Source organism: Natator depressus, chromosome 6 (genome assembly GCF_965152275.1).
Source record: "Natator depressus isolate rNatDep1 chromosome 6, rNatDep2.hap1, whole genome shotgun sequence".
Classification (NCBI taxonomy): Eukaryota; Metazoa; Chordata; order Testudines; family Cheloniidae; genus Natator; species Natator depressus.
The window spans coordinates 62,396,300-62,419,053 of record NC_134239.1 but is presented as its reverse complement, the minus strand read 5'-3'; the positions used below and the strand labels follow the sequence as shown (position 1 = coordinate 62,419,053).

Sequence of the window (22,754 nt, the reverse complement as noted above, 5' to 3'; positions counted from 1 at the left end):
AGTGGATGTTGTGAAGGCCAAAACTATAGCAGGGTTACAAAAAAATGAGATAAATTCAAGGAGGGTAGGTCCATCAATGGTCATTAGCCACGATAGTCTGGGATGCAACCCCATTAGGGTGACCAGATGTTCTAATTTCATAGGGACAGTCCCAATATTTGGGGCTTTTTTTTATATGGGCTCCTATTACCCCCCACCCCCGTCCCGATTTTTCACACTTATCTGGTCACCCTAAATCCTTTGCTTTGGGTGTCCCTAGCCTCTGATTGCCAGAAGCTGGGAGTGGACGATGAGATGGTTCACTCTGTGATTGCCTGTTCTGTTCATTCCCTCTGAAGCACCTGGCATTGGCCACTGCAGCAAGACAGGATGTTGGGCTAGATGGACCATTAGTTTGACCCAATATAGCTGGTCTTACAGTTTTTAAAAATATGTTAATTCAGTGCTTTGTCAGAGGCATTATATTGAAAGCCCTGGGGAATTAAATCTTTTGCATATCCACTGAAAAGGTACAGCATGGGCAGTGACAGTTCATGCTGCCCCTCAACTTTGCTCTGTAGGGACCACTTAGCATACAAGAGTGAGAGGTGTAGGCCAAGTTCCACAAAGGTATTTAGGCTCCATTGCCTTAGTGTCCACAGGCATCTGGTCTTGTTTCTTCTACAACAAGGAGTCCAGCTAGGGCCATCTTTGATGGTATTTTTGTGATATGGACGCTTGTCCAAAGAGGAACTGGACTGGGACCACCAATACCTTTCCCTTAGGCTAGCTAGCCGCCATTAGATAATGATTTTCAGTCACTGCCAGTTTAGGGTTGATTCTGCACTGGGTTCTGCATGGGTAGACTCTTGTGCCTGCATGGAACCCCACCAAAGTCAATGGGGTCCACATGAGTGCCAGGGTTCACTTGCCTGGAGTTAATTGCATTATCATGACCTAGACTAGTACTAGAACGATTACTAGTTCCCAGCTGTTTTTATACCTATGAGCTATCAAGTTCCTCACTGTTTCTCTATCGCCTTTTGCCACTGTGTGATGGAAGATGAAGAGTAGGCTCTTGTGACTCAGCTATTTGAGAGGGTGGTGTCTAACCAGTGTTTGACTGAGATAATGCTCCCCCTTACATCCTCCCTTTATTCTGGGGTTTTTGTATATTTTTTCTACACACACACACACACACACACACACAAAGAAAAGAAAAGAAAAGAAAAGAAAACTTTGCTGCGAGGCTGCTACAGAGAGATGACAGAAAATGACAGGGGCACAAATGTAAGTGAATAAATCCACTGGTAGGGTTTTTTTTTTAATAGAAAATATGTTTTTATATACATAAATGTATTAAAAAGATACAACTGCTAGAGGTGCATGGGTCTTCCTGTAACCAAATTAAGACCCATTCAGGATCTCTTCCTGCTACCTCATGCTGGATCCCTGAGTAGGTTTCAGGCATACCATGTGTTCCGTCTCAGCTAGGGAATCACCTGTGAATGATCAGACCTCAGCCTGTATTCAGGGTACCATGGAAGAATTTGTAAGTGCAAAAACCGCATGGAAGCCAGGGGTACACTTACATTTATTCGTTATGTAGTATCATACATACATATAATAGTATTTACGGTATGGGGCTTTCCAAAATTAAGTAGTTAATCTTCACAGCCCACCTTTCAGATTGTAAAGTGTTATTATTTCATTTTATTGTCTCTCACTTAAGAAAGCAATGAGTGTTGGTGGGGAGGAGGAGACATATTCTCCACTAGTTTGTCTAGTCTAATTTTAAATATCTCAAGGGAGTCTGCCACTTCCCTTGGGGTACTCCACAGTCTAATACATCTCACCCTTTGACACTTTTCTTCTGATGAGTATCCTAAATTTTCCTGCCTGGGGTTCTGTTCCGTTCCCCCAAGGAATAATTGTACATTTTCTAAAAGTGTTAGATTCTCTAGTTGTTTCTCTCTATTTTTTAAAATTATTAAAAAAATAAGCAGGGTTCTATAACTGTCTGTGGGATTAGAAAGTATTTGGTTGTAAATGCCACTCTCAGGGGGGATCTAACTAGTTGTTATATTGAAACTGAAAGAAGGACAGGAAATTACATACATTGAAATGAAGAAGGAAAATTTAGGCAGACTATTAGGAGAAATTTTCTAACCATGATATCTATTAGCATCTGGAATAGTCTTCGGATGGGACTCATAGGGAATGGTCCACATGCTGTCGTTTGGGACATTTTAAACCAAAGTAACCTAGAAAAAGCGTTGGAGTAATAGTAAACAATTTTTTTTGTACTTATAGTAACCCCGCCCCAACACCATAGTGCCTCACAATCTTTAATGTATTTAGGCTTACCACCACCTTGTGAGGTAGGGAAGTACTGTTATTCCTATTTTTACACATGGACAAATGAGGTACAGAAAAACTAAGCAACTTGCCCAAGGACACATAAGAAGCCTGTGGCATAGCAGAGCGTTGAACCCAGCTCTTTCCCATTCTAAGCCAGCATCCTAATCATTGAGCCATCCTTCCTCTGAACAGTCCTCCACTAGCCCCACAGGAATGTGCTAGAGTAGTGATACTCAGACCTCAGCATTGCCCAAAAGAACCACAGTAGTGTGAATTCATTGTTTCATTTACTATATTATTTTCACAGCAAAATGAGTGACCAAGTATTATTATTATTATATCAACTACAGTAGGTTAATAACATAGTAAAAGCATCCTGATTGGTTAACAACTTAGATTAATAATTAAATCACACAGTGTTTTGATATCATGTCCTACAAAGAACTGCAGGATACACATTAAAGAGCCACTTGTGGCTCACAATCCTCAGTCTGAGTATCACTATGTGAGAGAAATCTGTTATCTCTAGTTTGTATGCTCATGAAAATCAGCAACCATTTGATGAATTGCAGATTTGCTCTTTTTTTAAGGTTTAATCATCCAACAGATCTAATTTTTCAGATCAACCAGATCTATTAAAAAAAAACCATCCAAACAGATCTATTTAAAAAATCATGTGATATACAGTAGAATCTCAGAGTTATGAACACCAGAGTTTCAAATTGACCAATCAACATACACCTCATTTGGAAACTGAAGTTCACAATCAGGCACCAGCAGAGACAAAAAAAAAAAAAAAAAGGAAATACAGTACACTACTGTGTTAAACATAAACTAAAAAAAATAAAGGGAAAGCAGCATTTTTCTTCTGCACAGTAAAGTTTCAAAGCTGTATTAAGTCAATGTTCAGTTATAAACTTTTGAAAGAACAACCATAATGTTGTGTTCAGAGTTACGAACATTTCAGAGTTACAAACAACCTCCGTTCCTGAGGTGTTCATAACTCTGAAGTTCAACTGTAGCAAATTACATTTGAATGGAAGCTGCTTCATTATGAACAAAAGATCATGCAAACTGCCACAAAGGTCTGATTTTTATTAAGCTTAATCCTATGTCAGTAGAGATACCAAGTCAGTAATATTAGAACCTGTAGAACTCATTGCCAGGGGATGTTGTGAAGGCCAAAGGAATAACTGGGTTCAAAAAAGAATTTGATAAATTCATGAAAGATAGGTCCATCAATTACTACTAACCCGGATGATCAAGGATTGACACAATCCCATGCTCTGGGTGTCCCTAAATCTCTGACTGCCAGAAGCTGGGACTGGACAACAGGGGATGAATCACTTGTTAATTGCCCTGTTCTGTTCATTCCCTCTGAAGCATCTGGCACTGACCACTGTCAGAAGACAGGATACTGGGCTAGAACATTGGTCTGACCCAGTATGGCAGTTCTTAGGTTCTTATATTTTATTATCAACTCTCTTAGCTCTTTTCAGCCCTCTCTCCTTGGACTAAAGCCTGCTAAATCCTAAATGCTTATTTGTACAGAGCTCCTGGTGACTTTAATTGCAGTTTTGACTGATAAGGCTTGCAAGATTTAGTCCTTTGACTCTGTCGTTAGTTTTACCTGTGCACTGAGCTTGAAAAATAAAGCAAATGATGAAAATTGCTAATAACATAACACTTAGCTCTTTTATCGCATCTTCTATCTGAGGTTTCTCAAAAATTTTTACACAGGTAAATGAGTACAACTATATACTACTTATGTATTTATAGCACTTTATATTTTCAAAATATTTTATAACCATTAACTCGCAAAACATCCCTGTGAGATAGAGAAGTACTATCCCAATTCTAATCCTCTGCATTAGTCACTTATTCTATTAAAATTGTCACTAACCCCTAAAACAGATCAGGGAGCTGTTTGGGGTTAGTAAAGGTAGAATTGTTTTGCAGCTAATTCATTTTCAAGTATATTTGTAGACAGGATAAAGAAAGAATTTTTATAGTTATTTTTAAAAAATGGCAGTGGTTTAAAGGTACTTAGTGGCTTGCATTGTTAGAATAAGTCCCAGGGGAAATTGATTGGTGAACAGAAGGCCGGTGAGATGACAGAAGTGTGTAATAAATGCAGTTTATCACATGGTTCTGCAGTTTACCATGCAGGCTGCAAATCTAGAGATCAATAACAGTTATTTTTTCCCACTAGGTGGAGCAATATATTGGTGAAATTAAAGGAGGACTGAAACCAGCCATGAAAATCACTATTATTGGGGTCATATGTTCCAACCCCAAGAGGTAGGGTGGGGAGCTGTTGTTCAGTTGCTTATTTCACGTATAGGAGTATCTGCCATCTAGGCTGGCCATAAGCACAAGAGGTTCCTTGAGGGCCTGCATTCTTTTGAGTTTGGAAGGGAAGCTGTACAGACTCATAATCATGGGCCACAACCTAATCTCTTTCTTTTTGCAGTGAGATTGAAGTGGGGGAGACAACTGATAGCCCAGTCTCTCTAAAAATGTGGTAAAGTGATTGTGCAAGCAACAAACCTTCTTCTGCTTGTTTCTGTGATATAAACTACCTGGTGTGTATGTGCAGTCTTTCCCTCTGTTGGACAGCATCAGACCCAATCCAGGATCTGGGATTATAATGCCCACTAGTGGTTGGAGGCCTACAAAGACAGCATCATCATCTAATTTTGCACAAGTGGTAGAATCCAGTAGTTTCAAGCATAAAAAGCTCTGGTCTGTAGCTGTGTGCAGTTTAGATGGCAGCTATAGTCATTTACAGCTATGGATCCTGATATAGCCCAGGGACTGCCCAAATAGTGGCCAGTGCAGCTGGCCCCGGGGACTGCCCAAGCAGTAGCGGTCCCGGGGGCCACCGGAGCAGCGGGCCACCAGGGGCAGTCAAACTCCAATGCTGAAGCAGGGCCCCCCCAAAGCTGCGGGGCTCAGGAGATTAAATATAGTAATGGGTATTTATAGTAAAAGTCATGGGCCGTGAATTTTTGTTTATTGCCATGACTTGTCCTTGACTTTTACTAAAAATACCCATGACTAAATCTTAGCTTTATCCATGGGGTATGTCCTTGAACAGAGTTAGCAGTAGATGTCTGCTCAGCCACAGCCACCAGCTGAGGGGAAATATTCAGCAAAATCCTGAGGGCTGCTAGGACGCAGCTGGGAACAGGGCAAGGGGAAGTATGAAACAACTTGCTCCCTCTCCCTCCTCCTGGAGCCACAGCCCTGTTCCCCCGCTGCTCCAGATTCATAGATTTTTCAGGTTTCAGAGTGGTAGCCATGTTAGTCTGTATCAGCAAAAAGAACGAGGAGTACTTGTGGCACCTTAGAGACTAGGTTTTGTTAGAGACTAACAAAACCGCTGGGGAGGTTTGTATATTCTGAATCAAACTGGGTTTTCCTGAGGCCAACAGACAAAGAAAGGGCTTTTGATATGAAAAGGCTGGGTTTAAACTGACTCTAGGCCAGTAAATGGACACGTCCTTCTGTCTAAGAGGGGGGTCCAAACATTGTGGAAGGGTTAGAAAGACTTTAGCCTACTAGGGCCCCCTTAGACTAATGGGTGAATGTGTGTAGAAACTTTTCTTTAAATGTTTTCTCTGTAATACTTAAGAATAAATGTGCTTGAGCTGTGTGGGAACTTGCAACCACTGGTAATGTTCATAGCCCTGGGCGAGAAAGCATTGCACAGGAGCTAGCCATTGGATGGACTTACTGGGGATTTCACAGTGTGTGAGAGGGAGCTGTGCAGCTTTAAAACCGCAGGCAGGAGGGAGAGGGATGGGGGTATCCCAAGAGAGATAATAGATGGAAGCCTGAAACCTTAAGTTGGTGCCCTCCAGGAAGCACCTAGGGGGAATACAGGTGCAGTTAACTCTGAAACTGTGACAAACTACCTAGTATACACACTCCAGTTATTCCTTTTGTTGTTATATGATTTGCAATCCATGTAAAGGAAAGGGATCCTGATACCAATCTGACACTAAAGAGCTCACTCCTTTCTTCCCTTCTCAAATCAAAATAAAACAGAAAAACAATCTCCATTGATCACATAGTAGAAGTATTTATAGGGTGCCATTACATTGGACATAACTGCAGTACCACTGTCACATCCTAAGACAAGTCACTAGTTAATACCTTACGACTCAGTGTTAAGGTAAACAACTACAGTAACCAGCATTGCTGAATGTGTCTAGATTGGTTTGAGGTCTGCATAAAACTGGCTAAGCACTCCCAAAATGAAAAACCTGAAATGGATTCTTTCAGGGCGGGTCTGCTTTAGTTATTCCAAAGAACTGCTCATGAATATGGGGGACATCATTTCAGGATATTACAACCACCAGACCATTAAAACATGGCCATATGCCACACTAAGTGGTTTGGGATGGATGCTCTATGTCCTTATGTGCATCTGTCACTCCAACCATGTTCTGGTAGTTTGCTGAAAGTCCTGTTCATGATCACTGACTTGGTCCTTACAGCTTTGCAGTGACTCTGCTCTGTGACCCCATGGATGCAAGCAAGGATATTGGGCTGTTACTTACAGTCAACTTCAGTGAGAAATCCATCACCCGGAATGCACAGATTGCTGGGAAATGGGGAAGAGAGGAGAAGAACATTCCCTACTTCCCATTCACAGCAGGGGACACGTTTAAGGTATTCTTGTTAGTTATCATGGGTGTAGGGGGGAGACAGTAGAGCAAGGGACCAGCTGAGTACAACACAGTGAATTTTATACAGTTGAAAGATGCCAGATTGACAGTCCTGAAGAGTTAAGTCTTATTTTGCCATCAAACTAGTACAGCATGGGGAGCGGCCGTGCAAGCTTCCCCCAACACCTCCTGAGGTGGAGGAACCATCTCTATGTGCAAATTCTTTTTCCCTTTCACTGAGGATAATTTGCTGTAAGAGCTTTTCAGCAGAGATAAGATGTTACTTACAGGAGACGTAGAGAATCTAGACAGACCTTACACTCCACTTCATAGAGCACTTGGGGTTCCAAAGTCCAGGCTAGTGAAATAGACAGCCCCTGGTGCTGGCCTCTAATTCCCCCCTTTGCCCTTGCTCCTTTGCAGATGGAGCTCTTCTGTGAGCACCAGCAGATCCGTGTCCTGCTCGATGGACGGCAGCTCTGTTATTTCACTCACCGTGTTCAGCCTCTGCACTTGGTAACAGCTTTACAAATCTCAGGGGACATCAGACTTACCAAGGTGGCTTGAAAAATGGACCCCACATCACCAATGAACTAAGACAAATGTACTTTCCCATGTACATAGAAGTGTTTTCTTTTTCCTTCTTGGTACTTCTTGAGATTTTAAATGTGGACTTTGATTGGGTTTGTTTGCTAACAAGTTTGAAATGTCTGCTTTTTCTCACAGAGCCTGAAGAGCTGCAATGACAGGGTTGGTTCAAGCACATGAGGCTCTTTGCAAAGCCATTCTGTTGGGCCTTCCAGACTGCAAACCTGTGATTCAGACAGTGTGCAGCCTTCTCTACCCTCATTGGCTCTAAATTGTTCTGCCATGCCACCTGGAGGGGCTCAGTCACCTGAGGATGGGTGGGGTTATTAGGTCACATATCTAGAAGTAGAGAGTGGGATTTAGCATGTAGTGGAAGGCAATCTGTTAAATAGGTGAGGAAACCTGTGGTGTACCCCAGCAAGGTCCATGTTAGAGGACGAGACACCCTATTACCCCAAGCTATGATCACAATGCTCAGCAGTCAGCACAAAGCACTTCGTGCCTCACACCGTGGAGCAGTGAATGGCCCACTAGCATTTCCAACTGTCTCTAGTGGGTGGAGCCCTCATGAACTGGGAGCTCTGTAGAGCTGCAGGTTTGGCAGTCTTGTCTTAACTGGCCCTGTGCAACAACATCTGTACCTAAATCTGCATCATCTGTTCCTATATCCAGCCATATCTGCCCATTTACCGGCAAACCTCTTTACCTGCTTTAAGAAATAAACATTTGATCCATCTTAATGTTGTGCTAATCATTTGCCCTGGTAGGTTTAGAGAAGCGGTTGTTATTATTAAACATATATACACTATACTGTGTACTTGATGTTTTGCAAACAGTGAAAAAAATACATTCCTTTCCAATGAGTTTCAATCTACATGTCTCAGGCTTCCGTCCTTTTCCTGTGAAACTCTCCCTTAAAGACAATGGGTCAGATTCTGATCTGAATTACCGTGGTATGAATCTGGAGTAACTCCTAAAGCTAGTGGCCCGAAGACACAAGTAGCAGGACACAAGACACCTCAGCACACGATTGGTGGTGATGGTGCTGACACTGCTCCTGCCTTGGGTCTTCTTCCCTGGCTCCTGTTCCCATTCCATCCACACATCCTCATGCACATTACCAACCAAAGGCCTTTGCCTCTCTGCGGGCCCTGTTGTGTACTGCAGTCCCAAAATGTGCATCTAGATAAAGTTCAGATAATTTATGAATGGCTGTAATCGGGGCTGGTTCTAGGTGTGGGTGAGCAAGGCAGTTGCCCTGGGCCCCAACTTTCAGGGATTGCAAACTGCTGTGCTGCTCGGTTTTTGTTTGTTTTCTCCCCTCTCTCTCTGCCCCTGATTGGCCAGCTTTCCACACACTTGGGCACATGGGGTTAGAGGTGGCGGGGGGGGGACAAAAACCATTTTTCTCCCAGCAAAATGGCTAGGGCCACTAATGGTTGTAACAGAGGAAAAAGGGGAAATCCTCTCTGAAGAGAGCATTTTTTCAGTATATAGCTTGGTGGACAGAAAACTTCAACTCAAGGAGGGATGGGCCTGTGGGTAAAGTACTGCAATGAAACTTAAGAGACATGGGCTCCATTTCTGGCTCTGCCATCACACTTCCTCTGAGAGTTAGTGGAAGGCATGTACTACAGTATTTTCAAAGGGCTTCTTTTGGGCACTGCAGAAAATATGGCTGTCAGCTACTGGTGTTCAGAAAACAAGGAGAATTTTCTAAAATAATGTGAGCAGTCTATGTTATTTGAAAATACGCTTCAAGTATTAAGCATGCTCCTAAATTTGGGGTTCTCAGCACCTGGGTGATGGGGTGGTCCCAGTAGGGAAAATGAGGTGCTGGTATGCCCTGAGGGGGAAATGTTCAGAAGGCACAAAATGGCTGTTAGGCACTTGTCATTAGGACTCAGGAGCCTATTTTCTATTCGTGCCTTTGAAAACCTCCCTGTAAATCAACAAGCCAGCTTTTTTACTTTAACTGAATCTTTCCATGTGAAGGCTTTTGTGAATTAGGTTGGGAAAATTATTCCATAACAATGCTATTCTGGCACAGTGGGAGATGTTTAGGATTGTGGGTGAAATTTGGGTAAAATTTTTATTTGTTCCTTGGGTGAAGTACCATTATTTCCTCACCTCTCGATCTGACCTCTGGGAAAGATCATGTGAAAAGGGTAAAGCTGTTTCAAGTACCCCATTACTAGATTTAATATGATTAGGGGGTCAAGTTTACTAGAAAAGTGCAAAATTTATTGGTTTGAAGTAGAAACAACAGTAACTAGGATTAAATGATTAGTTATCAGTCCTTTGGTGCAACTCAAACTGAGGTCCAGCTGGGTTCACGGAGAAAAGCTCCCCCTTACCATGTATTGTTACACAGCTGCCCAGGTGGATTGTGGGGTTCTCTTCTTCTTCTGATATATACAGCATTGGCCACTGTCAGAGATCAGATACTGGAGTAGATGGGCCATGGGTATGATCAGGTATGACAAATCCTGTGTTCCTACAGCACCATGGGTTTTTCCAGCATAGAAGGAGGCTGGATCCTGGAGTAGGTGGATGGACAGACCGCTGTTTTGTCTCAGTGTGGTATTCCCTGAGGCAATCAGAGTGCAACTAAGCAAAAGACTCTGTGGTGTTATGTCAAGGGAGGTGGCCTCAGAAACCCGTGCTTATGCTGGCCCAACCCACAGTCCTTGGTTCAGTCACTGTGACTGCAGTAGACATGGGCTACTGGAATGTACGAGTCTCATAGCAAAGGGGGACCAGTAAGGCTTTTCTGCTAAAGGGTGAAGCATGATATGGATCTGTCAGAAGTAGATTGGACACCTGGATGTACAGACTTGCTCTTCCATCTCATGATCAGCCATCCCAGAGTCAATACTCCCAGCAAAGACAGCAGCAAGCTTGCTCATGAATGTCAGTTATTCACCCTGATCCCTGATTTGGGTACAGAGTCCATTTTGCTCATGTCAGCCGCTTGATGGCCTCAATCCACTGTGCTCGCTCTGCCTTGGAGCTGGCCTGGATGTAGTAATGAATGTCGTTTTTAGTGATGATTTTGAAGAGGTTGCCTTGTACATTCCCCTTCACCCCTGCAGAGGAAGAGTGCAATAGGTTAGTGGAGCATGTAGAGAACTGGTTTGTGGGAGATGTATGTCTCAATGAGGGTGGAATTTGAGTTTAGCATAACTAAAGTTAGTAGTAGATCTTGCTGTGTGATTCTGGACAAGTCCTTTAATTCTTCTGTGCCTCAGTTTCTCTTGGGAATAATAATACAAATCTACCTCACAGGGGTGTTTTGTGGAATAACCAGGCAATGTTACACACTGTGAAGACAAAAAGCACTATCTAAATAGTGAATATTATTATTATTGGTTTTAGATACTATGGTGGTGGGTTTCTTAGAAAACCCTACAATAAATTAGATTTAATCTCCTGTCTGCTCCTGGCCATCATCAAGCTTCCTTTACATGGGGTTATATTCCCCATTCCCACCCTCATGGTTTTCTTTTAAAGGCTTTCTCATTGCATCACTTATTATTAAGGCCGCGTGTCTGCCATTAAGGTTGCTGAAGTCATGGATTCCATGACCTTCTGCAACCTCTGTGACTTCTGCAGCGGCCAGTGTGGTTGATCCCAGGGCTGCCCAAGCAGCTGGCCCCGGAGACTGCCTGAGCAGTGGCTGGTGCGGTTGGCTTTGGGGAGCCCCCCACAGCAGCGGCTGGCCCCAGGGGGGGCGGGGGGAGCTAAGATTTAGTCAGGGGGTATTTATAGTAAAGGTCTTGGACAGGTCACGGCCATGAATTTTTGTTTATTGCCCGTGACCTGTCCATGACTTTTACTAAAAATACCCATGACTAAAACTTAGTCCTACTTATTATTCAGGATGGGGAAAGGAGGGAGGGAAGGAACCTCTCAAGTATGTCTCATCAGGAAGGGTCTCCCCATTTGAGACCCACATTTGCTGTCCCACACTAATCTTGTGCTCATTTGCTTTCATACTATAAATTATTTTGACAGCAGGAACATTGAATCACAAAGCTGAGATTCCAGGCAATGTTGTTTAAGCTAAACAAATTCACCCTTCAGTTACAGCTTCTTCCACTGTTATATTTAGTGTCCACTAGATTTGGACCATGGCAGGTACAGAGGAAAAAGATGGTGTCAGTAGGGAGCATGGAAAAGAGGGGATGAGGGATGCCTCTGAATAAAGAGCTTCCATATCCCAGCAAAAAGGAATTGCCCCCTTTACTATTAATTTTCCGGAGTATCAGCCAATGCCCTATTCCCTTCCCGTGATTCATGTGGAGACCTGACTGACAAGCCCAAGCAAAAAGCAAAAGGGGAAAGAGGCAACTCTTGGTGTATCCAAAAGTAGATCTAAACAGTCCCCCTGACCCAGCTCAATGGTATTGGGACAGGTATGTCATCTTCAGTCCCCTACCCCTTTTCTCACAGGAGACTCAGGACTGGTCTACCCACAGATTTGCACCACAATAACAAAGGCGTGAATTAAACTGATTCAATTATTTCAGGGCAAATTTGGGAGTAAACCAGCCCTCAGTAACCAAAGCAGGCAGCCTAAAGTTTCATGCTTACCAGTTGGGACTCCATTATCCTCCAGAGCTGAGACAAGGCAGCCACGGAGAGAAAACCCACCAACTGGTCTGTTTTCTTCCTGCAGTGAGAAAGGAAAATGGGGCCCAGTTGGAAGAGGTAAGAATTAGAACCCTTCCCTGAGGCAGACATACTGGATAGCGGTGAAGACACAAGATCACACTGAACATTTGGATCTAAAACAAGTGCGTCCATGTCTCGGGAAAGCCCTCCCAGCACATTGATTCAATTGCTTTCTCAGCCAGAGCTGTTTTCCATAGTAAGTTGTGGGAGGTTAGTTATTTAAAGGGACAGCGCTAGGATAACAATCATATTTAAAACCTATTCTCTGTTTTACCAACAACATCCGACAACTTTTAAAAATCCATTTAACTTTCCCCTGTTGATGCTATTTGTTCACTTTATACTCTTCACTCAGCCAGGACAGTGAGACTTGATCAGTTTTGCTTCCATTCTCTCTCCGTTTGCTCTCTTGTGTTATCCCAGGGCTGTGCAGTTTGGGTTTACAGCACTTGTGGGGAAGATTTCAGTAAAATAAAGTTCATTGTCTGGTCTCTTTAAATATCACTAAAACATTTCTAGCCACATGCCATTTTGTATTGTACTGGGCTTCACTGCATCGTAACTCAGTGGCAGCATTGTATATCCATATACATAAGCTCTGCTATTCATTATACACATTTAGAACTGAGTAGCAGAAATTCCCATTAGCACTCTGTGATCAGGCCCCATTCAAGGTTACAATAAGGAGGACAAGAGAGCAGAAAAATCACAGAGGTGATGCAGCCTCAGGATGGGAAAGAGTCAGCCCAGAGAGGACACAGCCCCAGAGCAAAAAGAATCCCAGAAGAGGCATAGCACCAGAGTGGGGTGTGTGAGAGAGAGGAATCCCAGAGGGGAGATGGCTCTAGGGGCAGACAGAGGAATCCCAAAAGAGCTAAGGCATGAGGGAGAATGTGGGAGTAAAAAAAAAAACAAAAAACCACACAAGGGATGTGGCCCCAGGAAATCCCCGAGGGGTCCCAAGGGGAAAGAGTGGAGGAATTCAGGGGGCACATGGCCCTGGAGAAGAAGTGGAGAGGGCAGTCCTAGAGCCCAATTTCCTGTGTAGTTGACTGTATTACTATTACAGTTTGTAAGAGATATGTACATAGATGTAGTGTCTGAGGTCAGCAGTTCACTGCTCACTCACCTTTGTTGGGTCGTAGTAGTGCAGGAAAGCAGGGTCAGCCCTCAGAACAAAGCGCCTCACCTTCCAGTTTTTCCTCTTGTGTCCCTGAGAAGTGAGAGAGACGAACAATCAACCCTCTCATTGTCAGTGTGGTTGCCCTGTATTGGAGGCACCTCCCCGTGTAACTATGACACTTCCCATGAAGAGCCTAAGCTGTGGCTTTCAAGTACAGTCAAAGACAATGGTGGTAACAGACCTAGGATAGAGGTCTTCCCTGAAATCTTGCCTCTCTGTTGAACCACAGTATGAACTTCCTTCCCCGGGGCAGTACACACGGCACACATCCACCTGTATTTAGCAATTTTACACCTATAGGGATATGCACAGATTTCTTTTTCTGTCAGGGTCGACACTACTACAGAATAATTTTAAAGGAAAAGAAGGGAAGAATCTAGGTGAAATTACTTGACTCCTCTCCCTTATCTTGGAGCCCTCAAACAAATCTATTCACTCTGAGTGCTCTGAGAATTCACGGGATCCCAGGCCCTTTTGGATTGCTTCACCCCGTCTTTTACAGTGTCAGTAAAAACACTTCAACCCTGGAGAAAGGAAGGTGCATCTAGTACCCCATCACCCACACTGGCCAACGCTTCACATACAACTCCAGAAAGACATCTAAGAGGAACACATGTAGTGGGATTCCCTGCACCCAACCCAATGAGTGATCAGTTTATGCCATCAAACCTGAGGATTAACAGCAAACTTGTTCCTAGCAAGTATCATAAACTATGTTTTACAAACTAAGGACATGAGCCTGCAAACAGTTATTCATTCACACATAATTACTCACATTTGAAGTCAATGGGAGCAACTATATGGACATGAATAACTGCTTGCACGAGTAGGTTCTACTCATACATGAGTTAGATGCATTTCAATGCTGAGTAAAGTATCTCAGTGAGGGGACACAACCGCTCCTTAACAGCACCACATGACAGGTTAGGGTAGGTAATGAGGAAGAACAGTGCATCCCCTTGAAAGTGAATGTAGTTACTCAGGATAGAATTTGGATTTTGGGCAGGACCCCTGTGCTCTTCTGGAAATTATTTTATAATCCTCAGTAACATCCCTCAGCAGTGAGTTCTACCGCTCACTTATTTATATCAACAAATAGACTCTCTTCTCATTTCCAAATTTAATTTCTCACTTATTTATATCAACAAATAGACTCTCTTGCTGTTTACTCTGCAGTATTGCTAACATGAAAGCTAATTCTGCTGGCCACCTGACAGGTTAGGACAGGTAATGAGGAAGAATAGTGTCTCCCTGAAAGTGAATGTAATTATCCAGCCTTGCTCTTGGCATTCAGCTTTACCCTCCATACAGCCCAGAGAACAACTAGAGTTGGTTTTCTCAATTCTTAATGAGAGGAGATGTTCAAATGTCATATTTACCTGTTTTACTAAATATCCTTGTTTTACAATTGTTCCACTTAATTCAAGGATGTGGAGGTGCAGTTCTTCCCTGGAGCTGAGTTTCCTCTTGTAGCTTTCAGCCTGCAGATGGAAAAAAATGGTAACTGGAAAAGTTTTGGTTAATCTGATGAACGCTAATTAAACAATATACAGAATAGCTTTGTACTGACCTCATAGTCTTCCACAAACCTGTCATTAACACATTATTTTTTCCCAAAGATATATATCCAATTCCATATGCCTATTGCATATCTCCTCAGTTGTCAGAGTGCAATGGACAAATGAATAACCACAAAAAACACACACTTACAATAGCCCTGATTTTTAGCAGAGCTTCAGCCTGGCCACCACTAATGTAAACAGAGCTAGCTCTAGGGACTACAGCTGTAACCAGTTAGATGCGTAACTCTCCTATTTGTAGGTGCCTCCATAACCAAAATTTAGTCATTCACTTCTGAGGGAAGTAAAAACCTTGGAAAGTATTAAAAAGCCCAAAGCTTCTCATTTTTAATTTGTCCTTCATATTTTTTTAACCTTTTATATATTTTGCCATTTGGTACATGCAGTGTGTCCCCCTCACCTCCACAACCTCTTTACCAGCTAAAAGCAAATCTGAGTCAGGAGGGATGGGGAGATCCTACTGCTAGAAGCCACATTACTTACAAACATGTACAGTGCTGTTGAGTCATCTAGGAACTGCTCAGCCAGATCACCATTGCGCATGGCTTCAGTGCTCCGGACTCCAACAGGCTTGGTGAAGTTTTCTTCCATCAGCATGGAGGCCAATGTCACAGCCTCAAATCGAGAGGCAACAAAATTACTGGAGATCAGCCAGTCCACCAGTGCAGAACCTACAAAGAGAAAGGCAGCTCTCAGACAGAGAGACACAACACGCTTGCTCATCACAGAGACACACAGACAGACAATCCCTGCCAGCTGGCCCATCCCGGCTTTATCATAATGGCAACGACATATTAATGTCAAGCATAGGCAAGATTCGCCAAAGGCACTGGGTTCTACATTTGCTTCTATATTTCTAAAGAAAGGGGGATAAATTTATAATTGAGGAACTTTTTGAGGCAGGGCATAAATGGGCCAGTACATTCTGTTTGCCACAATCTCTTCTTGTATAAAAATAATCTGTTCTTGTATAAAAACTCCACAGTGGCTCCCTTTTCTCTGCAGCAAAGTATCAGGCATTGGGAGGCTGGTTATCCAGAGCTTATGTACCTGTAAAGCTTTCTTTGTATGTATTGCCTTGTTCCGTGTTGTGAATCAGTTTAATTCCATTACTGTTATCATGCATTTTGTCCACTATGTGGCTGTAAAAGAGCAAAAGAGAGCAGTGTTATATGGATGGACAGACAGACAAGCAGGGAATGTTATATGACCTAAAGCCACAATTGATCAGAGCTGTTTTAAGGATAAGTAAATGAGTTGTGCCACAATGCAGGGCAACAGACACCTACTGAAATTTCCTTCTAAACAGTGTGTAGGGGAAATGGACTAATCATCCCACCTGAGGTCCCATGATGCAGAGCAATAGACTAGATGTGTCACTGAATACCTTCCATTTCAAAGTATCCTAGGACTGGGTGGGAAATGTTTATACTTACTTGAGGCTGATGTTTGAGGGCAGTTTGAAGGAATTTTTCATTCTGTGAAGCTGCTGAACCTGCACTGGGTGGCCAGCATGAATGGCTCCAGTAATGTCCAAAGCCCAAGAGTCCCGCTCTTCTCTGGAGCAAGATTCAAGGAAATATTCTGTGTTGGTTTTTGTCTTCAGCTTAATGACCAGCTATGGACAGAAAAGTACAAAAGCAATAAGAGCATTTATCTAACACGCATGGAATGCTCCCCTGATGCCCTGTCTCACGCAACAGAAGCTCCGTCAACCACTGCAGGGAATCCTGATCAGTTCATTGCCAGAAGGACACCAGTCACAGCTCAAGTCTGGGGGTCAATTAGCTCCAAGTAATAGCTGTATGCCCAGAGCCCAGTATACTCAAGAAAGCGGATTGGCCGGAGATTATCCGGATAACACAGGGATCTACAACTTGGAAATGGAGCTTTCACATCTACATTAATGGTTCAAATCTGCCCTACATTGGTAACAGCTGAAAGACATTGCTATACTCATTCTAACAACAGATTTGCTGAAATACAGACTCAGCAATATATAGTTACACGGATTCGTACCAGTCAGGGGAAGGTTGCATTGCTGCCGCTCACCTGTGGCTAGACATAGAGAGGACTTCACACTCCAGAAACTTTCAACAGCAGCAAATTCTCCCTGAGCTGGCTGCTAGCCCAGATGCACAGTTTAGGGAAGGCAAAGAATACAACTCGAGCATAGGTGCACCATTGGGGAAGGTGAGGAAAACATATTCCTTCCTCTTTCTCACCCTCCCTATTTACTATGCTGTTCATGTCCTTCTCAGTGTGACTGCAGGGCAGATGAATTTTCATCTATATCCAATTCTCCCCTCCACAGCCTTTTTTTTTTTTAGTATATGATTGCATCTCTGAGCTGGAGTGTTCAGAGAAAAACAACCAGAGTGGAAATCCTCAGAGACAGGATAAGGAAATCCAGGAGTAACACCTTGACCTGGCCTTCTCTGCTGAAAGGCTGATCAGCATCAACTGCTCCCAGTTCTAGAGAGGCATGCAGGGGCAATAGAGGAAGAAATTGAGGAAGTCAAGGGAATGAAGGGGAGAAAACAGAGAATAAAAAAGTCATTGCAAAGAAAAGAATGGTGATAATGTTTCAAGACATACCGGTCTGTTCTCATAGTCCAGGCACGGACAAGTGATAGTGCAACCATCCAAAATGATCCTGCCCTTAGGAGAAGGCTCCTTCCTGCCTCCGTCAAGTTTATAATACAGCAGCTTGTCCTGCAGCAGAACAAACCATCTTGCTTTCCAGTTATGGACAATATGTCCCTATGCCAAAAGAAATTTCCTTGGTTACTTTAAAGACAAGCTTAGAGGAGTATTTCTCTTTCCACCTACCTTTCTTTTGGGTAGGTGACATGGTAACACTCTTATTATCCTTATATGCAGACCTATTTTTAGAAGTCTCATTGGAATGGTTGTTATGTATATTGTGATAATACAACCAACAAATCTGGAGAGAGACTGCAATGGACTTCCTTCATGTGGACCATTACCCTGGAATTTTGATAAATGCCCAAAATTATTTAACCAAAGTCATGCTAAGGAGACCTTGATGCATGCTGGAACTTTGATTTCTAAACTGACTCTTGCTGATATCTTCTGAGAACGTGCAAGGTCATATTTCTTATGAGTTAGATTGTTTCGATTAAAAGACAAGTCTGGAAAGGACTGCTAGTGGCAGCTGGGGTAGTTTCCCCGTGGACTAAGAAAGTATAAATCCCAAAGTGATCTCAAAACAAGAGGGCTCCCCCCATCCCTTTTTGTCAGATTCATTGTTTGCCTTGTGTGCAGCTCTTTCTCCCACCAAGAGGAAAGAAACTGCAAATTTATCAATTTACCACCACTGGAAACTCACAAGTTGAGCTTTAACATGGCAAGTTTCCTCTGTCAATATCTCTCCTCTGTCTTTATAAAATCATTGGACAAAGAAGATGCAATTTTTATTCTTTCCCAAACATGGCCCTCATCTCTGATGGCAAGAATTTTTCTGGCAAAAGCTCAAAGCAGATGAGTGACTCAGAGGAATGACCAATCTGCAACATTGGGAACAGGGAGCTGGGTTTTGGGCAGGATTTACTGTATTGTAACTCTGAGTTGGAGTCAGTGGGAGTTCAGAGTGCTCAGCACCTCCAAGGATCCAGCCTGCTGTCAGCAGTAGCATGGCTGCTGTTTGATGAATAAATTTCATCAAACAGCAGCCATGTTTAATTCTCTATCAGTTTTGCATGTTGGTAGGTTCCATGGTTCCAGGCAGCCTTGAAAACTCTTGACTGAGCAGCTAGGTTTTTTCTTACATTCCCCTAATGCGAATTGCTGCTTAGTCATATCAGACCTGCTGCCCATCTCCTGTGACTAAACTGTTTCACTATGCTGCCATTTCCTGTGCGTTCCTTTCATCCCAACCAAGTGAAGGCTGCTAAACCGCCAAATGCCTCTTGTGCTATAGCGCTGGAATACAAGCAAAAACCTCTGTGATCCAGTAGTGTGATTAACTGGAGCTCTAAGGCTGGTTTTAAAGAAGAGCTTGCCCAGGGGAGTGGCACAGACATGCCTGGTCCTGTCTTTTGGCGGCAGTTCTGGCTTTATGGTGCAGTCGAGCTGACTTTACATATTTCACAGGAGATGGAGCTTTACAGTCAGTCAGTAAGGCACCAAGGTAGTGGAGGCTTCATCATGTTAAAAAAGGTGGGTAAGGCAGAGACTGGGGAACGTGCAAGGTCCAGTCACTGCAGGAATCGTGGATCATTAATGTGTTTGGGATTGGGAGGGAACATTAACGATTTCTGTGAAAACTGGTGTAATGTGGATCTCTCAAACCTGACTAAGTCTGAAGACATCTTGCCCTTGCTAAGCAAAAGTTAACTGGCTGGATCAGCCTTTGGTTTTGTTCCTTCTCTTCCTTCACTCCATTTTTTCTTTCCTTCTCTCTGTCTTTTTCCAGTGCCTGTGAATCCCCTCAGCTACTTTTCTTCCAGTTAACATTGTCTGTTTTAGCTGTTTTCTTCTTTCCCCATTTAGTGAGTCAGTCTCTCTCCTTCACTTATTTTTCCCCATCTTTTACATGGCCTTGCCTTGTGTTTATTTGTAGTCCTTCACTCTGGTTTTCCTCTCTTCACCTTAATGAACCTCTACCTCTTCTTTCCACTCCATTTCTCTCACTCAATTCCCCAATCTCTTCTCTCCGTTCCTCTCTCTCCTACTCTGTATTCCTTCCTCCTTTTCACCCCTTCCCGCCACCTCTCCAGCTGGTGCCCTTAGATCTTCCTGCCCCCCTCACTTCCACTGCTACAGTTGGACCAAGAGGTTCTCCATCCACTCTCCTGATAAGACCAAAATCACTGCTGCACCCATCCAGGCAGTGCTTAATTTACAATGAAAGAGGTGCTGGTGCTCAAGCAATAAGGTGCCGGGGCTCAAGTAATTTTTTTACACTCATAACTGATGTAGCAAGCCCAGAGATGCCAGGGCTATGAACTGCCAAGCCTAGGGGTGCTGGGGCTCGGCCCTGGCAAGCCCCGGCACAAATTAAGCACTGCGACCAGGGCAACCCCACAGCTGCTCTGGTGCATTTATGCCTCCTGGGTAGAGCTGAGTGAGAATTGGAATTTCCATTCAAGGGGAAATTCTGCTATTTCAATGTTTTTGTCCCACATAGGACAAAAAGGTGAAATATCAAGTTTTTTTGCAGAATGAAAAGTTCAAAAAAAAAATGTGATTAGGAAACAAAACATTTCACTTCAGCCTTTTCAATTGAAAGAAAACTTTTCAACAGTCCCAAAATCAAAGTGTTTAGCTTCAGTTTCTTGAACTGACCAGTTCAGCTTTCAAATGTATTTCCCTATCATGGCACATTGGGAGTTGTTGTTCAGTTCACCTGAGACCCCCATCCTCCCCTCTGGGCAAGGCTCCCTGGCTGGACAAACCCCATTATGCACCAGCAGTCACATCACTCCCATGAAACACCATACGGTTCAGAGGGAAGACTTCAGTGCCTGAGGCGAGAGGTAGACTGGCCAGGGACCCCAACTCATAGGAGAGAATGGGGGCCTGAAGTACAACTCCTATCAGGCAATGCACCATACTCAGGAAATTCATTTTTATGTTGAAATGACTCAAAACAAAAGGTTTTGGGGCCATTTTACAAACCAAAATATTCCAGTTCAGGCCAAACCCACCCTAAATGAAATATTTAATTTAAAATTTTCCAACAGAAAGGGAAGGAAAAAAGCAGCAAAAGCTCTGCTCCTGGGTGTTCTCAGTGAGGAGCAGCAGTCATCATCTTCCCTGGATGAGAATGGCTGGCTGGCAGACAATGGGGAGCTCTTACTACCTGAGCTGCCTTGGGAGCCCTGCTTGGTACACACCCTTCACATTAGCACCAGTGATGCTGCTGTGTAGTGCACAGAAGCATTTCCCAAGGTGGCTTAAACCTCACAAGCCCCTGGTCAGCATTGCCCTTTCTGTATTAAAATAAAGGCGATTAACAACAAGTAAGACAGACCCATAATAACAACAAGCTTCTGCTGCTGCTGCCCAGAAATAAGTTCCCCTCTCCGCTTCTGGTTGTGATCCAGCCCTGCAAGTGGGAGGGAAGACCTGCAACACAGATCTTCTTTCAGTTGCTTTCACCGTGGTTTTAGCTGAATGCATCTTACGTGCAGCTACGAGAGTGTGTCCTGTTTCATAATGGGCCTGTATTCATGCTCATGTTCTGATCTCCCATAAAGCTGATACTTCCTCTTTCTTTCTGAATTCTGCTTGCACAGGCTGTGGAACGCAATATGCCAATCTAGTTAGCCCCAGAGAGAAGGGGCTCTAAGCCTCTTCCAAGAGCAGAGACTGAAAGCTTCACTCCTCACCTCTATCCCGCTTCTACCACCAGCCTTCTGCTAGGTTCCTCTACCTGCAATTTGCTGAGGAATGTTCTGGTGAGTGTATAATGTTGCTTTTTTGATAACCAATGGCTCTTTCATCCTCTATGAAAACACTGGTGCAGGGAACCAGAGCCAGGGAGGTTAACTCTATAAATACATGCACCTTAGACAGAAGTTCTGTGGTTGCACTTAAAATGCATCCACCAATTTGAAAGATTTTACATATTTGAGAGGTTTCAGAGTAGTAGCCATGTTATTATAAATTTGTTAGTCTCTAAGGTGCCACAAGTACTCCTGTTCTTTTTACATATTTGAGAGAAATTCTCTTTGAAGAATGGGGAATAGCAGTAGAACCCATAACTACTTTCAAACACTTGCACTAGGCCTGGCTCCAGCAGACCCTCACTTCAGATGCAACAGTCAGTTATAAGAGTTAAGGCAGTCTAAATATGTCAGTTACAAAAGAAAGCCAATTCCTGTCTTGAGCTCTTACCCTTTTAACGAGGAATCCCTCCTTCAATATTCCACTCACATCCTGCATCCTGGCTGCCAAGTAAAGAAGGTTGAGCGTGTACTGCAAAGCGTTGAAGCAGTTGCCAACTGTCCCTCCGCGCAAGGTTTTTAAAGAGGACTGATTTCTCCAGGACCTTCCTCCTCTGTGACGTCTCTTTCCTGCCCTGCCTTTCCCTTCCCTTATCCTGCTTGTGAGACAGTAGTTAAACATTGAGCTGGCGCAACACCTGCCCTCAGGGAAATGCAGAGCAGTGAAAGTTCAACAGGATTGCAGTGCTGATTCCATAAAATTCAGTACGGTAGAAAAACACCCATCTGGTGACTCAGGACAAGCAGCTGCAAAATTATATGAATCAGGGAAGAGACAGGCATTCTGTAGGTGGAAAGTGGAGGAGGTGAGGAGTAGAGGCTCTAATATTCAGTCCATCAAGATTTCAGAGAGTTCAGTATGTGCTATGAAGTTTCTCTTCACAAATAAGTACAGGGATATGAGAGAGACAAGGTGAGGGAGGTAGTATCTTTTACTGGACTGACTTTAATAAAAGATATTTCCTCACGCACCTTGTCTCTCTCATATCCTGGGATCAATGCTGCAAATAATTGTAGGGATACTGAACTGCTGGACACCTTAAAGGACAAGATATTCTTGCCCATGAATTATTGTAAAGGTCTTGAAATAATTTATGTTGGGCTTTATAAGAGTTGTGTTTTTTTTTAAACAAAAAATCCATATTTTGGGCTTAGAGTGCCCTCTAAAGATGTGGGCCAAAATTATCCAAAGTGGCTGCCTAAAGTTAGGCTTCTAAATCTAATTTAGGCAACTAAA

At 43.3% G+C, this 22,754-nt stretch overlaps 2 protein-coding genes across 3 annotated transcripts; one reads left to right on the top strand and one right to left on the bottom strand.

Annotated features, from left to right (window-relative positions):
* The first annotated feature begins 949 nt into the window (after positions 1–949).
* LOC141989139 (galectin-related protein A-like) lies at positions 950–8,273 on the top strand. Of its 2 annotated transcripts, XM_074955507.1 has the most exons (4): positions 950–1,269; positions 4,553–4,641; positions 6,846–7,020; positions 7,440–8,273. In XM_074955507.1, exons 1-4 carry the CDS (start codon positions 1,111–1,113, stop codon positions 7,581–7,583), a joined length of 567 nt encoding a protein of 188 aa, XP_074811608.1. In that variant the 5' UTR covers positions 950–1,110; the 3' UTR covers positions 7,584–8,273. The 2 variants fall into 2 exon arrangements, with proteins under 2 accessions (XP_074811608.1, XP_074811609.1); XM_074955508.1 differs by lacking the exon at positions 4,553–4,641 and having other exon boundaries at positions 1,175–1,269.
* Positions 8,274–9,854: 1,581 nt separating this feature from the next.
* Positions 9,855–22,039, bottom strand: PLEK2 (pleckstrin 2). Its single transcript, XM_074957033.1, has 9 exons — positions 21,909–22,039; positions 17,643–17,807; positions 16,481–16,662; positions 16,095–16,186; positions 15,528–15,715; positions 14,844–14,945; positions 13,411–13,494; positions 12,201–12,279; positions 9,855–10,693 (listed from the first exon to the last, which is right to left on the bottom strand). The coding sequence occupies exons 1-9, from the start codon at positions 21,954–21,956 to the stop codon at positions 10,566–10,568; spliced, it is 1,068 nt and encodes a 355-aa protein (XP_074813134.1). The 5' UTR covers positions 21,957–22,039; the 3' UTR covers positions 9,855–10,565.
* Between the last annotated feature and the right edge of the window lie 715 nt (positions 22,040–22,754).

Excerpts from the sequence above, each read along its gene's own strand:
- LOC141989139 (XM_074955507.1), top strand. The coding sequence starts at position 1,111 with ATGCTCCCCCTTACATCCTCCCTTTATTCTGGGGTTTTTGTATATTTT. Across the intron at positions 1,270-4,552 it reads AAAATGACAGGGGCACAAAT|GTGGAGCAATATATTGGTGA; the intron begins GTAAGTGAATAA and ends TTTTCCCACTAG. Across the intron at positions 7,021-7,439 it reads CAGCAGGGGACACGTTTAAG|ATGGAGCTCTTCTGTGAGCA; the intron begins GTATTCTTGTTA and ends GCTCCTTTGCAG.
- PLEK2 (XM_074957033.1), bottom strand. The coding sequence starts at position 21,956 with ATGCAGGATGTGAGTGGAATATTGAAGGAGGGATTCCTCGTTAAAAGG. Across the intron at positions 17,808-21,908 it reads AGGGATTCCTCGTTAAAAGG|GGACATATTGTCCATAACTG; the intron begins GTAAGAGCTCAA and ends CTTTTGGCATAG. Across the intron at positions 13,495-14,843 it reads AAGGATATTTAGTAAAACAG|GGACACAAGAGGAAAAACTG; the intron begins GTAAATATGACA and ends CTCACTTCTCAG.